Genomic DNA, 13135 nt, shown 5'->3' on the forward strand with positions numbered 1-13135 from the left:
TGTCTAAACTGACATTAAAAATGGGAATATGTTGCCTCAAGTCATAACAAGTCACTAGATTGTGTTCAGTGGCATTTGATAATTCTATTTTTCATATCCAAGCACTGATTTCACAAATGTGACTGCAGTAATGTGCAAGTTAAATATCTTGGCAGAACTCTGCAATAAATTAATAGTTCCAAAATGAATACATCATACTAGAAAACTATATTGCTGATTTCTATATCCAAATGGACCTTGAATAAAGAGAATTAAATATAAAATAAAGTTCAGATTGCAGAGATGTAGCTACAGGGGCCAGAATAAAGGATTTGTCCCTCAAATATGAATTCTACCCCTTAAAGGAAATATTTCATCAGCTCACAAAGTTCTATCATCACAGAGTGACACTGAAAATCAGTTGCACTTAGGCCTCTTATATTTGCTGTATTCCCAGTTCCTTAACTACTTTGCCTGCCCCTTTGCTTTGGATGCCTAAACTGTGGCTGGCATACTATTCTTGAAAAGCTGTGGGAGAAGCCTGGATTGGATACAAGCTGCCTACTATCCATTTGCAGGGCTGTGTGATAAGATCCATCTGTTATGGTTACAACCCGTGTCTATCCCAGTGGGAAATTGGTGATGCAATAAACTCCATAGTCACCTAACCTCTGTTTAAAGATCTCCAAAGAAGGAGAATCTACCACACTTCAAGGCAGTTAATCCACTGTAGAACTGTCCTTATTGTCAGAAAGGTCTTCCTATTGTATAGGTGGCATCTTGCTCCTTGCAATTTGAATCCATTGGCTCATGTTCTTGCTCCATAACATCTGAAAATAAGCTTGCTCCATCTTCAGTATCACATCCCATTAAATATTTAAAAATGGCTATCTTATTACATCTCAGTTTTCTCCTCTCCAAGCTAAACATTCGTAGTTCCCTAAGCTGTTCCTTACAGGACTTGGTTTTCAGACCCCTTATGATCCTAGCCTCCTGCTTCTGAACATGTTCCAGCCTGCCAATATCTTTTTGGAAATGTGGTGGCAGTTTCCAAGGCACTACAGATTGGGGGGAAGGGCAAGGAAATGAACATTGCAATGCTCTCGTTGTGGGGCACACAGAGACAAGTAGCTGTGTCAGGATCCCAAAGGGTCTCTCCAGCTACCTTTGTCAAGGTGCCACATGACCGAAAGAGTGTTGCAATCCTAATTCTTCAGTGCCCCAGATACCTTTGGTTGGGGTGCTGCCTGTCTTAAGAAGTAGGTTTTGGGAAATTGGCATCAGTAGAAGTAGCTATAACGACAGAGCCCCACCATCCTAGCTATCTCTGATGATGCAGGATCTCAGCTTGTAGTGATAAATGCTCAAGTGAAGTACTGCAATGCTAGAAATTTGGAGACTTAAAAAATTTCATGGAGTGGCAGAATTATAATTGGGGAAGCAATTCCCTAATTTATTCCCCCTGTAGCTACACCCCTGGTTCAGAGAGGCCATAGAAATATTAGGTCTTCTTTTTCCTGTACACTTTCAAAATGATACAGTATTATATAAAATATGTGGCACACTATCCTTTATTTTATCTTGCTTATTTTCTTGTGTAGATTCAGTCATCTCGTTAACAACCCATTCTTTGGGTAATATAAGGGCTGGTTAGAGTTTATAAATCGTCTACATGATGTACATGATTCCACCTATGTCTCTTTACAGTATTCATATGTATAAATGAGATATCAAAATCTGTTTCTCTCTATCAGAGACCATTTACCTTCACGGTGTAATCCCTGCATCCCTTTATAGAAAAATATGATCACAGACTTTAGGATAATTAGGATTCATTGTTGCCCTCATGTGCAATAGGGCATGTTGCAGTAACAGCTGCTGTGTTTGTACTGAATGTCGTTGATTTTTAAATTTCAAAAGGTAACTAAGCTCTGTCTTCCTGAAGACTCATTTGGGGTTTTCATTACATCTTGTGTATTAATTCAATGAAAGAGATTTATTTCAGTCTGTTGGCTGAAAGCTTGGCATATTATTTTTAAGAAGAATGAACATAAATTAAACTGAAGCCACTACAACTGCACACAGGTAGCATGATGGTCAGAATTCCAGAGCATCATCCTGCCAGTAGACAGTTATGGATGGCTTCAGGTCTTTACTATATATGAGGTACAGCTGGCATTTTGCAGTTAAAAATATCTGCTAAAATGTTACCATGCTCACTGCATAAAACGTTAGCATACTCATAGTAATTTCAGCAGTGGAGGCTGGCATCTCAAATAGCAGTGGAGTAATGAATCTGTTCTGTGTTTCAGCCAGAACTTTAATGAAATATTCAAAGCATTAAATCTACTGGGAGAATATGATCCAGCACTTTGGATAGTCCTTGGCTGGGTAGTATGGAACTCAGTGATATGTGAAAAATGCCATTATCTTCAAATATCTTTGTTTTACTGAACTTCCTACTAAGGGCCCATTCACATTACAAAAAACATCGGTTCTGAAACCGATTCAATCACGTGAAGTTCCTACTCACCCCGAATCTCACACAAGCGAATCAGGAGCTTGCACACCCGTTCCGTGTTAAATGGCCCCTAGCGCGGGTCTTTTGAAATCGGCGCAAATGCCGTTTCTTTTTAAAAACCCCGGGTCCTGGGAATGAGAACTTTGCCTCGATCACGATCGAGGCAAATTGAGGGAGGGATTTAGGTCAGAGGATGGGCAAAGGGCAAGGCATTTCCTCCCCTCATCGGAGGGGAGGGGGAGGAGGAAAGAGCCCTGAGAAGAAGGGCTGCTGCTGGGCAAGAGCAGGCAGGGCTCCTGGCGCCGGGAGGAAGGGGATGCTCTCCTCCTCCTCCTCCTCCTCCTCCTCTTCCTCCTCCTCCTGCTCTCCTGCTGGCCCCTGCTCCCTCCGGGGCCATTCAAGGCCGCCTCTCTTGCTGGGGGACTTGGCCAACCCCAGGAGGGCACATTGTATGCCCACGGAGGCAGCCGCTTCCAGCCTGGAGCCTGGCACCCAGAGAGGGGCTCCCCTGAGAGCCAGCCTGGCAGCCAGGGGATGGCGGGAGGAGGAGGAGGAGGGTCGCTGGCCAGGCAGCAGCAGACCTCCAGCAGCTGAAGCAGGGAGAGAGATTCCTCTCTGTGTGTGTGTGTGTGTGTGTGTGTGTGTGTGTCAGAGGGAAAAGGGGGGGTGGTCTACTTCCCGCTCCCGCAGCCTCCCCATTGCTCTTCTCCCTCATGATCCCAAGGCTGGAAGGGATCCCCAAGGGACATCCAGTCCAACCCCCAATCAAAGCAACACCCCCCCCCTTTTCAAGCAGCCTCTTTTGACCATTTATGCGCATTTTTGACCATTTATGCGCATTTTTTGGGGGGTGACATGTCTGTGTGCTTGCTTGTGCTTTATTTCCTCTTGCTCCTGGATTATTTATTATTATTATTATTATTATTATTATTGTTGTTGTTGTTGTTGTTATTATTACTGTTATATGCGGATGCTACAGTCAGAATGCCTGCACTGCATTTCCCCTTTATTCCCAATAAATTCCCAATAAATCCCCATGATTCCATGGGTTAGAGCATTCCTGCCCCTCATCGGAGGGGAGAGAGAGGAGGAAAGAGCCCAAAGGGTGGATGCTAAGGGTGACAGGTGGCAAAAGGGGAGCCTGGGCTGCATAGGGCTGGGGGTGGGGGGGGAGATGGAGAAAGTGATGGAGGAGGAGGAAGGAGGAAGAGGAAGAGGAGGATTGCCAAGGCTGGGGGATGTAGGGAAATGGATGCAGCAGAAGCATTTATGCGCATTTTTGGGGGGGTGACATGTCTGTGTGCTTGCTATTTCCTCTTGCTCCTGGATTATTATTATTATTATTATTATTATTATTAATGCGCTGCATTTCCCATTTATTCCCAATTGATTCCATGAGGTCACTCTCTCTCAGCCTCAGTGGAAGGCAATGGCAAAGTGTAAGCAGGAGGAAAGGGGTCAGTTCAGCAGAGGGGGAAGCTACAATGTTGCAAAAGACCTCACTTACAATCAGTGTTACATTTTTAAACAATTTTTTGGAGCAAAGGGAAAGCTACAAATGTTGCTTTTAAAAGCATAAAAAAATGCATGACAATTCCATCCTTTGCCTGGGACGGGGCAGATCTGACCCAAATGCCCACAGGTTTATAAAAAAATTAACCCTGTGCCTGGCTCTTTAAAAAAAGGGAGGAGGGGGAGGACACTTTCCGATGCCCTGCAAAACGTCACCATGACAATCGCTTGATTGACAGCGGCCACCTCGCCGGCAGACAGAATGCATTCGATTTCTGTCAAAATGCATTCGATTTCAAATTTGTAGTGGGCACTTGCTAACGGAGCGATTCGGGGGAGGGGCATCCGGATCATCCCAGTTCCCTCCATGTCTTTTAAGCCAGTATGAATGGGGCCTATAACTCCAGGAACTTACCATCACCATGAGAGAGGGCATTTTCACTGCTCCTTACTCTGGAGATCTCCAGAGAGAAAAGCATGAAAACAGTTTTATATGCCTGGAACAAAATCCATAAAAAAGTCTCTCTCTCTTTTTTTTTGCAGCCAAGAAATTTTTCACATATCTGTTGAGCTAAAACAAAACAAAAGGGCAAGACAGCTACAGTTAGTCAACAATGGAGATCCTGAATTGCCATGATTGTTTGTGGCAATCATTCCCAAAGAACACCAACATGGATTGTCCTGTCATTGGAGACAAAGGCAAAAAAGGAAATAAAATAAAATAAATGATGGGATGTTGGTGTTTTGATGTGCAGTTCTTGTAGTGAGAAAGAAGAAAGGGAGATCAAGATAAAAACTAGGAGGGATGCCTTAAAGCTGATTCCAGTGCAAAACCGCAGTGAATCTCGCCATTCTTGATGGGACTCATACAGGGAACCTATGAAGGAATTGAATTGAACCTATGAAGGAATTGAACAGCCAAAATGAAGCTGTTGGCATCAGCAGATCAAATAAGGATTCTCTTTCTGTCTCTTGCTCCAAGGAAAAACGTGATATAAGGGAGTTGCATAACAACAGCAATATCAAGTACATTTCTGTACCACTTATCAGTGTACTTAAGCATTCCCTAAGTGGTTTACAACAGGTAATTTAATTGCTCCCAACATGCTGGGTACTCATTTTAGTGACCTTGGAAGGATGCCAGGCTGAGTCGACCCTGAGCCCCTGGCTGGTATTAAACTTACAGCCTTAAGTGGCTACAGTACAGGCATTTACCCACTGTGCCACCAAGGCTCATTGCATGATCAACAAGATCTATGAAATCCAAAACAGTGGTGGCATATGCCAAGAGCTGAAGCCCCAGTCTATTGACAGCCTTTTCTAAAACCACACAATTAAATAGTGTGCATGAATGAAACATGATTATACAAAACCCTGATTAAGAAAACTGAACTAACAAAATATGAACACTTGGGATAGATATTGTCTCATTCTTAGCAGGGAGGAAAATACCATTATTAGCAGGTTATAGAATCATAGAATCATAGTATTATAGAGTTGGAAGAGGCCACAAGAACCATCCAGTCAAACCCCTGCCACACAATTAAACCACTCCCAACAGATGGCAATCCATCCTCTGTTTAAAAACCTCCAAAAAAGGAGACTCCGGCGGGATACAGACCGCCACTTTGCGGCGGTCTCCCGCCGGCGCCATTTGCTCCGTGAGGGAGCCGCAGCAGCCAGACCGCGCGGCTCCCGTGCGGAGCAAAAAAGAAGCTCCATTTCGGAGCTTCTTCTTGCGGCGCGTTTATGACGTCGCGAGGCACCTGGCGCGGACTCGCGACGTCATAGGCGCCGCGACACGTCTGGACGCTATGCGTCCAGTACGTAAAGATGGCGGCGCCCATGTGGAAGGGGCGCCGCCATCTTGTACGTATTCTATACGTACTAGGGTTAGGGGGGTGCGGAAGCACCGCCCCTTCCTAACCCTAGTACGTATAGAAGACGTACTATATGGCGGTATGTATCCCGCCTCCACTATTTTCCAAGACAGTATGTTCCACTGTCACTTACCATTGGGAAGTTCTTCCTAATGTTAGATGGATTTTTTCCTCCTGAAGCTCTATGTCTTAGTCTCTAGTGCAGCAGAAAACAGGCCTGCTCCATCTTCAGTATGACACCCTTTCAAAACCATGGCTATCATGTTATCTCAGATTATCAGGAGAGGTGAAGAAGTGACCCTGCCTTTTTGATGCTCATCCTTTCACCTTATAGGTGTGCTAATAGAGACACTACAGCATCTCCTAGTACTGGAGAAGCATGTGCTCCCAATTCTGAGTGAGCTTTATGCTGTTTGATAAAATATATAGGCCATTTGTTCCTTCCACTGCCAATGTGTCATTTCCCTCCCAGTGCATTAAATCTAGTTTTTAAATTAAAAAGAGTTTTATTGCTTTTAACCATGATCTTTTATGATGGAAAGCAGCCAAGAAAAACTGGCTGATGCATCGACATGCCATTTCTATTTTGCATAAATCATCAAGAAACATGAGTAGAGAGTGTATATGTATGGTGAGTGTGTGCGAGAGAGATGCTAAGAATGGATCGATCTGAGTCCAGAAGCAATCCCAATGTGTAGAAAAAGCAGCTGAAGCTGGAAATAAATCCTTTTGTGTAGGGAAGGGGGATTATAGGATTAGCTTCACATGTTTTGGATCTGAAACCATTTTTGTTTTATATCATTACAAGCCTTTTATAGACTAATTGAGTGGTGAGGGGAAGAGCAGTAGCTGATTTCCCCCTCTTTAAACCATGATTAACCTAGTTTTGTCTGAGAAACAATGGACCCAAATTATGGCCTTGGTTACATTTGTAAAATTCATGGCTTTCACTGGGCATTGTGAACATTAAAGACTGGAATCAGAAGTTGATTTGCTACTGAATAAAGTGACATGAGAGGTTGTTGTTGTTTCTGGGAGCTGAATTATGTACGCATGTATGCTGCCAGAACCCAATATAAACAAGGGTATTATAACCATGGTGTCCAGGTCCTAGAGGTTGCCATTCTTGTAAATGAACAGGGAAATTATTATATAGTATTACAGAAGCCACATAGGATTGGATCCAAGAGTGGTTTTACCTGGAAAGCATGCTGGGTGGGCCTCTTGATTGTTTGACAGTCTCACTCACCATTTACTTATTCTGTTATGTTTCCTCAGACTCTGGAATAGATTTCTGGGTGCCTTTCGAAGTACATTGACATATATCAGTGGCTAAGGGGGAAGGGCAAAAAAATTTTTGGAGTGCAATAATTCTTTATTTAGGTAACTCCACAATGGGATGTAATCTGTAGTTACATAGCTGTACAATCCAATGCATGTTGGTTTGTTTCTTTGTTTGCATTACATTCTGCCATTCTCCACATGCTGTGATGCATAATTAAAGCACTTTTCTTGCTCTCATGTGGAAATAGACAGTATTTTCCTACATCAGCCTGCCTGAGTTTTAAGATTTTTGAGAGAAGGCTTCCTCTTAGTACCATCACTACCACAGGTACATTTGGTGAGACATGGGAGATAGCCTTCTTGGTGGCTGCTCCCAAATTGTAGAATTCTATCCCGGGGTGGCTGTGTTGAGCTCCTTTCTCCTCTTCTATGTTCTGGCAGGGGAAGACCTTTTTATATAGGCATGCTTTTGCTTTATAATCCATGTATCGCAAGAGGCTTTTAATGGGACTCAGCTTTTATCTTTTTTATTATTATGTTGCAATTGTGCTTTAAAATGTTTTAGCTTTTTAATAGAATTGTTCATTTAATTGGTATTTTAAAAACTTTGGTAGGAATGTTTTTACATTGGACCTTATTTTTAACTGGATATAAGATGCCTTGTGTCCTATGCATGAAAAAGGCAGGATATAAATAAAATAAATACATAAATATTGCCACGAATATCACATGGTAGCCTGGTTAATCTATTCTAAAGCCTCATCTGCGCTACAGAAATAATGCAATCTGACATTGCTTTAACTGCCGTGGCTCTATCCTATGGAATTCTGGGATTGTAGTTTTTTGTGGCATTATAGCTCTCTAAGAGAGAAGACTAAATATCTCACAAAACTACAAATCCCAGAATTCCATAATATTGAGCCATGGCAGTTAAAATGGTATCAAACTGCATTATTTCTGAAGTGAGGATGAGGCCTAAGAACATCATTTTAGTTGATGCCACCTGGTTCAACTGTTTCTATGAACTTGGTCCAAGTAGAGCTCATTAAGTGAGAGTTCATGAGCCCAAGTGTTGCCTATTTCATGTTGCTGATACCCCAGCACTGATGTGATAAACCACAATATGTCATGCGATTATTATTTTTCATGCTTACCTGCTTGTGAGCATGATCATAGGAATTGATATGGTTGTCAAACTCATGATGTTTGTGGTACTGTTTGTCACATAGTTCACAATAGAAGTTTGCCTTCACATCTTCCAGAGCCCTTGCTGCTGCTTTTTCCTTTTCAGCAAAATCCTACAAAGACAGAGGCAGAAGACTAAGTCTTGCTTACTGACAATCACCAATATACTACATCTGCTACATAGCTATAAATTCAAAGAAATAACCATGTTTGTCTGGAAAATCAGTATGCAAAGGGATTGTGTAGCACCTTTGAGACTCATTGAAAGAGAAGTTGGTAGCATGAGTTTTCATAGACTTGAGCCTACTTCCTCTGAGTAGAAAGCTGAGGGGCAGACCTATATAGCAGTCTGTGTATAAAAATGTCCATAAATTTGCATGCTTATGAACATTGTCATAGTTTCTTCCCACCAGCAAGTGAGGCTGTGATGAAGAATTGCAACACAGGTCTTGCTCCTTGATAGTTGCAGCCTCACTCATTGGAGGTAGGGAGCTGGAAACATCATGTTTCTTCTTCCCTAATCTGCAGCTGAACATGCCTCCTTAGCTCAATATGGATGCTAGCTATGGGCTTGGCCAACAGTGCCACAATTGTTAGTACACAGAGTTACTTAATATGGAGCAGTTATGAATTTGTAATTGCAATACAAAATGCTGGCCAGTAATGGTCATATTTATCCCACCCTGATCCTTATTTTCCCTTCCATGTTCCATGTATTGGGCTCACTGATAGGCTGGGCCTATGATGAAGCAGAATGTGGGAGCCATGTCAGGCATCAGAATTAGTGTGAAATATGGAAGATTACCTCCAGAAGACGAATTGAAATTTTTGATGGAATATAAGGATGGAAATGGCTCTGGGGAAGGGGGGCACTGAGGGGTATATAAAATGATGTGTCAAAAAGGTAATAGAATGTAATAGAATGTAGGGATGTATTTGTTTATGGAAATAAAAAAAATTAAAATTATTTTATTCAAAATATTTGCTTATTTTGGTGAAGAATAAACCATTTATCCATTCATATTTAAAAAAAAGAATTAGTGTGAAATAAAAGTGCATGCATTATTAGCTACTTTAATCATTTTTATGCTTGCATTTTTATTCCCAGGGAGAAGCTCTAGGCCACATCTACACTACAAAATTAATGCAGTTTGACATTGCTTTAACTACCATGGCTGGGATTTGTAATTGTGGGAGATTTTTAGCCTTCCCTGTCAGCATACTCTGATACCACAACAAACTACAAATCCTGAGACTATATAATAGGATGGAGCCAAGGCAGTTAAAGCACTGTCAAACTACCTTAGTTCTTTATTGTGGCAGCAGCCCTAGTGAGGGTTTTCTGTCCAGTTTTGGCTATGAAACCCCTTAGGTTGTGGAGGGGTAGTACTGGTTTGCCAAAAGCATAAAAATATCTTGAGTTGACGCTACTCTGCAGTACAAAGCATAGAAACAGCCAAGTCTGATGAACAGCTTGAGATAGCTGGATGACTCACTACCCTGAAAATCCACGGAAATGGTGTGAAAATTCTCTTCAGGTAGGTCTTCGACCTTAAGTAACTAATGCAAGTGGTTTTTGGACATGAACCTTTTGCAGGGAGATTAAAGAAACACTTACCCTCTAGACTAATTGCTCCTCCATCTGTACTTAAATACTGTACTCAACAATGCAAAAGTACAAGAACACACAAAGAGAAACATTATAATGGCAGGATGTTACAGTGTAATGATTATGGCCTCTAATCCCCTTATCAGCATGCCATACAGTTAAGAGCAGTAAAATGAATGAGTGTGTACATGCTGAGAGGAATAAGCCAACCCTCTCAGCAATGTTAGTAGAGTTGCTAGCTTTGCCAGTGAGCATTTTATATTTCATCAGTTTCAGCAATCATACAATAAAATTTGTTTGCTTAAAAAAGAAAGAAAAAAAAAGAAAGGGAAGAACCCATGAAGGCATTCTAGGACACCCAGATGAAGCAAAACCTTTGTTGTTTTTGTGTGTGTCTCCAAGTCATTTTTGACTTATGGGGACCCTAAAGTGAACTTATCACTCAAATGTGACACATTTCTTCAGAGTGGGGTTGCTAGTGCCATTGTCTGAGGCTGAGACAATGCAGTTTGCCCAACATGACCCAGTGGGTTTACATGGCCAAGCCAGGGTTTGAACTCTGGTCTCCAGAGTCTTAGTCCAACGCTCAAAACACTACACCATGATGGCTCTGAAGCAAGAACTATGGAGTTCCAAAGAGTACAAAATTAAGATACTCAGCCCTGATTGCAGTACAGTGGTGCCTCGGGTTGCGAAATTAATTCGTTCCGCTGTCAATTTCGTAACCCGAAAGGCTTTCGCAAGCCGAATTCCCATAGGCGCTAATGGGGAAAAGCCGCGATTCCGTGTGAAATCGCGCCGAAAAGCACCAAAAGTTTTTTCGTAACCCGAAAAAACTTTCGTAACCCGGAACAATGTTTTCCAATGGGATTTTTTCGTATCCCGAAAATTTCGTAACCTGGGTATTTCGTATCCCGAGGTACCACTGTAGTAGTACTAACACCAGAGCCAAGACAATTTACTTAGTTGGTCTACACCTCCTAGAATGTTACCACATGGAAAAAAAACAAATTCACTGCGTCACAAGATTCAAAGGAAAATCATATGAAAATAACAAACAGATGGTACTTTACCCCTTTAAAACTTAAGAAAATATATAATATACCAGACATGAAATGCAGACGCTGTGAAAAGGACCCTGGCTCATTATATCATATGTAGTGGGCTTGTAGTAAAATGAAAAAGTTTTGGAAGGAAATACATGTAACTATCCAAAAAATATTCAAGCTACAATTTGAAATGTTACCAGAATTTGATCTGTTAAACATAACATCTGTCTTTAAAAAAGAAATAGAAAATGAATATAAGAGGGTATTTCTGTATATAATAACAGTAGCAAGACTGGTTATAGCCAAAAACTGGAAAAATAGTGATGTATCAACTTTAGAGGAATGGGTATTAAAATTACAAGAACTTAGAGAAATGGACAGACTTACATTCCTGATTAATAACAAATCAAAAGATAAATTGAATGAGGAATGGTCTCCCATATTACAATTTTGGGAAACCTTTCCAGATATTAAAAAGGACTTGATGACCTAAACCTCTTATGCAGGGGTCAGCAACCCCCGGCCCGTGGGCTGTATGCGGCCCGCGGAGGTGGCAGGACTGGCCCCAGCCTGGTCCTGCTGCCGCTGCAGCCTCCTCCTCTGGGCCTCCAAGCTGCCCTTGGCCCTTTAAGAGCTGCGGCGAGGAGGAGGACGAGGCCTGGCTTCATCATCCTCCTCGCCGCCGCCCTTAAAGGGCCAAGGGCAGCTTGGAGGCCCAGAGGCCTCCAGGCTGCCCCCCGGCCCTTTTTCCACGGCGGTGAAGAGGAGGACGAGGCTTGGCTTCATCCTCCTCCTCGCCACCGCCCTTAAAGGGCCAAGGGAAGCTTGGAGACCCAGAGGCCTCCAGGCTGCCCCCGGCCCTTCTTCCGCGATAGCAAAGAGGAGGATGAGGCCTGGCTTCATCCTCCTCCTCACTGCCACCCTTAAAGGGCCAAGGGCAGTTTGGAGGCCCAGAGGCCTCCAGGCTGCCCCTGGCCCTTCTTCCTCAGCGGTGGGGGCGGGCAGGACGAGGGCAAGCCTTGTCCTTCTCACCCCCACTGCTCTTAAAGGGCCAGGGGCAGCCTGCAGGCCTCTTGGCTTCCAAGCTGCCCCTGGCCCTTTAAGAGCAGTGGGGTTGAGAGGACCAGCCCGGTCCTGCCACCGCTGCCACCATCGCCAAGGCCTCTTCCTCCTCCTCCTCCTGGGCAGCATACAGGGCTAAGACGGAGGAGCTCGTCCTCTTTGGCCAGCCTGCCATTGGCCAGCTGGCCAAAGGGGACGGGCTCCTCTTGAGCGCGCCGCCCGGGGGAGGAGGAGGAGGACTTCCACGGGCTCCTTCTTGGCCCATGCAACCCCAGGCCTCTCCCTTCAGAGGGAGGCCTGGAGCTGCGCGGGCCAAAATGGAGCCCGTGGAAGCGGCCTGCCGCCTCCCTGGGCTCCCCCCTAGGGCCCTTGCGGCCCCAGGCCTCTCCCTCCGGAGGGAGGCCTGGGGCCAAAAAGGAGCCCATGGAAGCGGCATGCTGCCTCCACAGGCTCCCCCCAGGTCCCTTGCGCCCCCAGGCCTCTCCCTCCGGAGGGAGGCCAGGGGCCGAAATGGAGCCCGCAGAAGCAGCCTGCCGCCTCTGCAGGCTCCCCCAGGGCCCTTGCGGCCTCAGGCCTCTCCCTCCGGAGGGAGGCCTAGGGCCGAAAGGGAGCCCACGGAACTGGGCTGCCGCCTCCCTGGGCTCCCCCCCAGGGCCCTTGCGGCCCCAGGCCTCTCCCTCCGGAGGGAGGCCTGGGGCCGAAAAGGAGCCCGCAGAAGTGGGCTGCCGCCTCCCTGGGCTCCCCCCAGGGCCCTTGCGGCCCCAGGCCTCTCCCTCCGGAAGGAGGCCTGGGGCCACAAGGGCCGAAATGGAGCCTGCAGAAGCAGCATGCTGCCTCCTGGGCTCCTCCACAGCCCTTGGAGCCCTTTCGGCCACAGGGAGGGGCCTGGGACGGGTGCCCAAGCCCTTCCCTTCGGCCTCCCTCCCTTTCGGCCGAAAGGACCCCTTGGAGCCCTTTTGGCCGAAAGGAAGAGCCGAAGGGAAGGGCCTGGGACGGGTGCCCAAGCCCTTCCCTTTGGCCTCCCTCCCCTTCGGCCGAAAGGGCCCCTTGGAGC

At 44.9% G+C, this 13135-nt stretch overlaps 1 protein-coding gene across 1 annotated transcript in view; it reads right to left on the bottom strand.

Annotated features, from left to right (window-relative positions):
- The window catches only part of ZNF804B (zinc finger protein 804B), a 293598-nt gene that overhangs the window by 21475 nt on the left and 258988 nt on the right, over positions 1-13135 (bottom strand). Inside the window, exon 2 of the mRNA XM_089531407.1 lies at positions 8331-8474. Within this exon, the coding sequence (XP_089387533.1) occupies positions 8331-8474 (144 nt within the window). The remainder of the gene's footprint in view (positions 1-8330; positions 8475-13135) is intronic.

The sequence above is a fragment of the Sceloporus occidentalis genome, unplaced genomic scaffold (assembly GCF_023333645.1).
Source record: "Sceloporus occidentalis isolate IW3139 unplaced genomic scaffold, rSceOcc1.0.p SCAF_7, whole genome shotgun sequence".
NCBI lineage: Eukaryota > Metazoa > Chordata > Lepidosauria > Squamata > Phrynosomatidae > Sceloporus > Sceloporus occidentalis.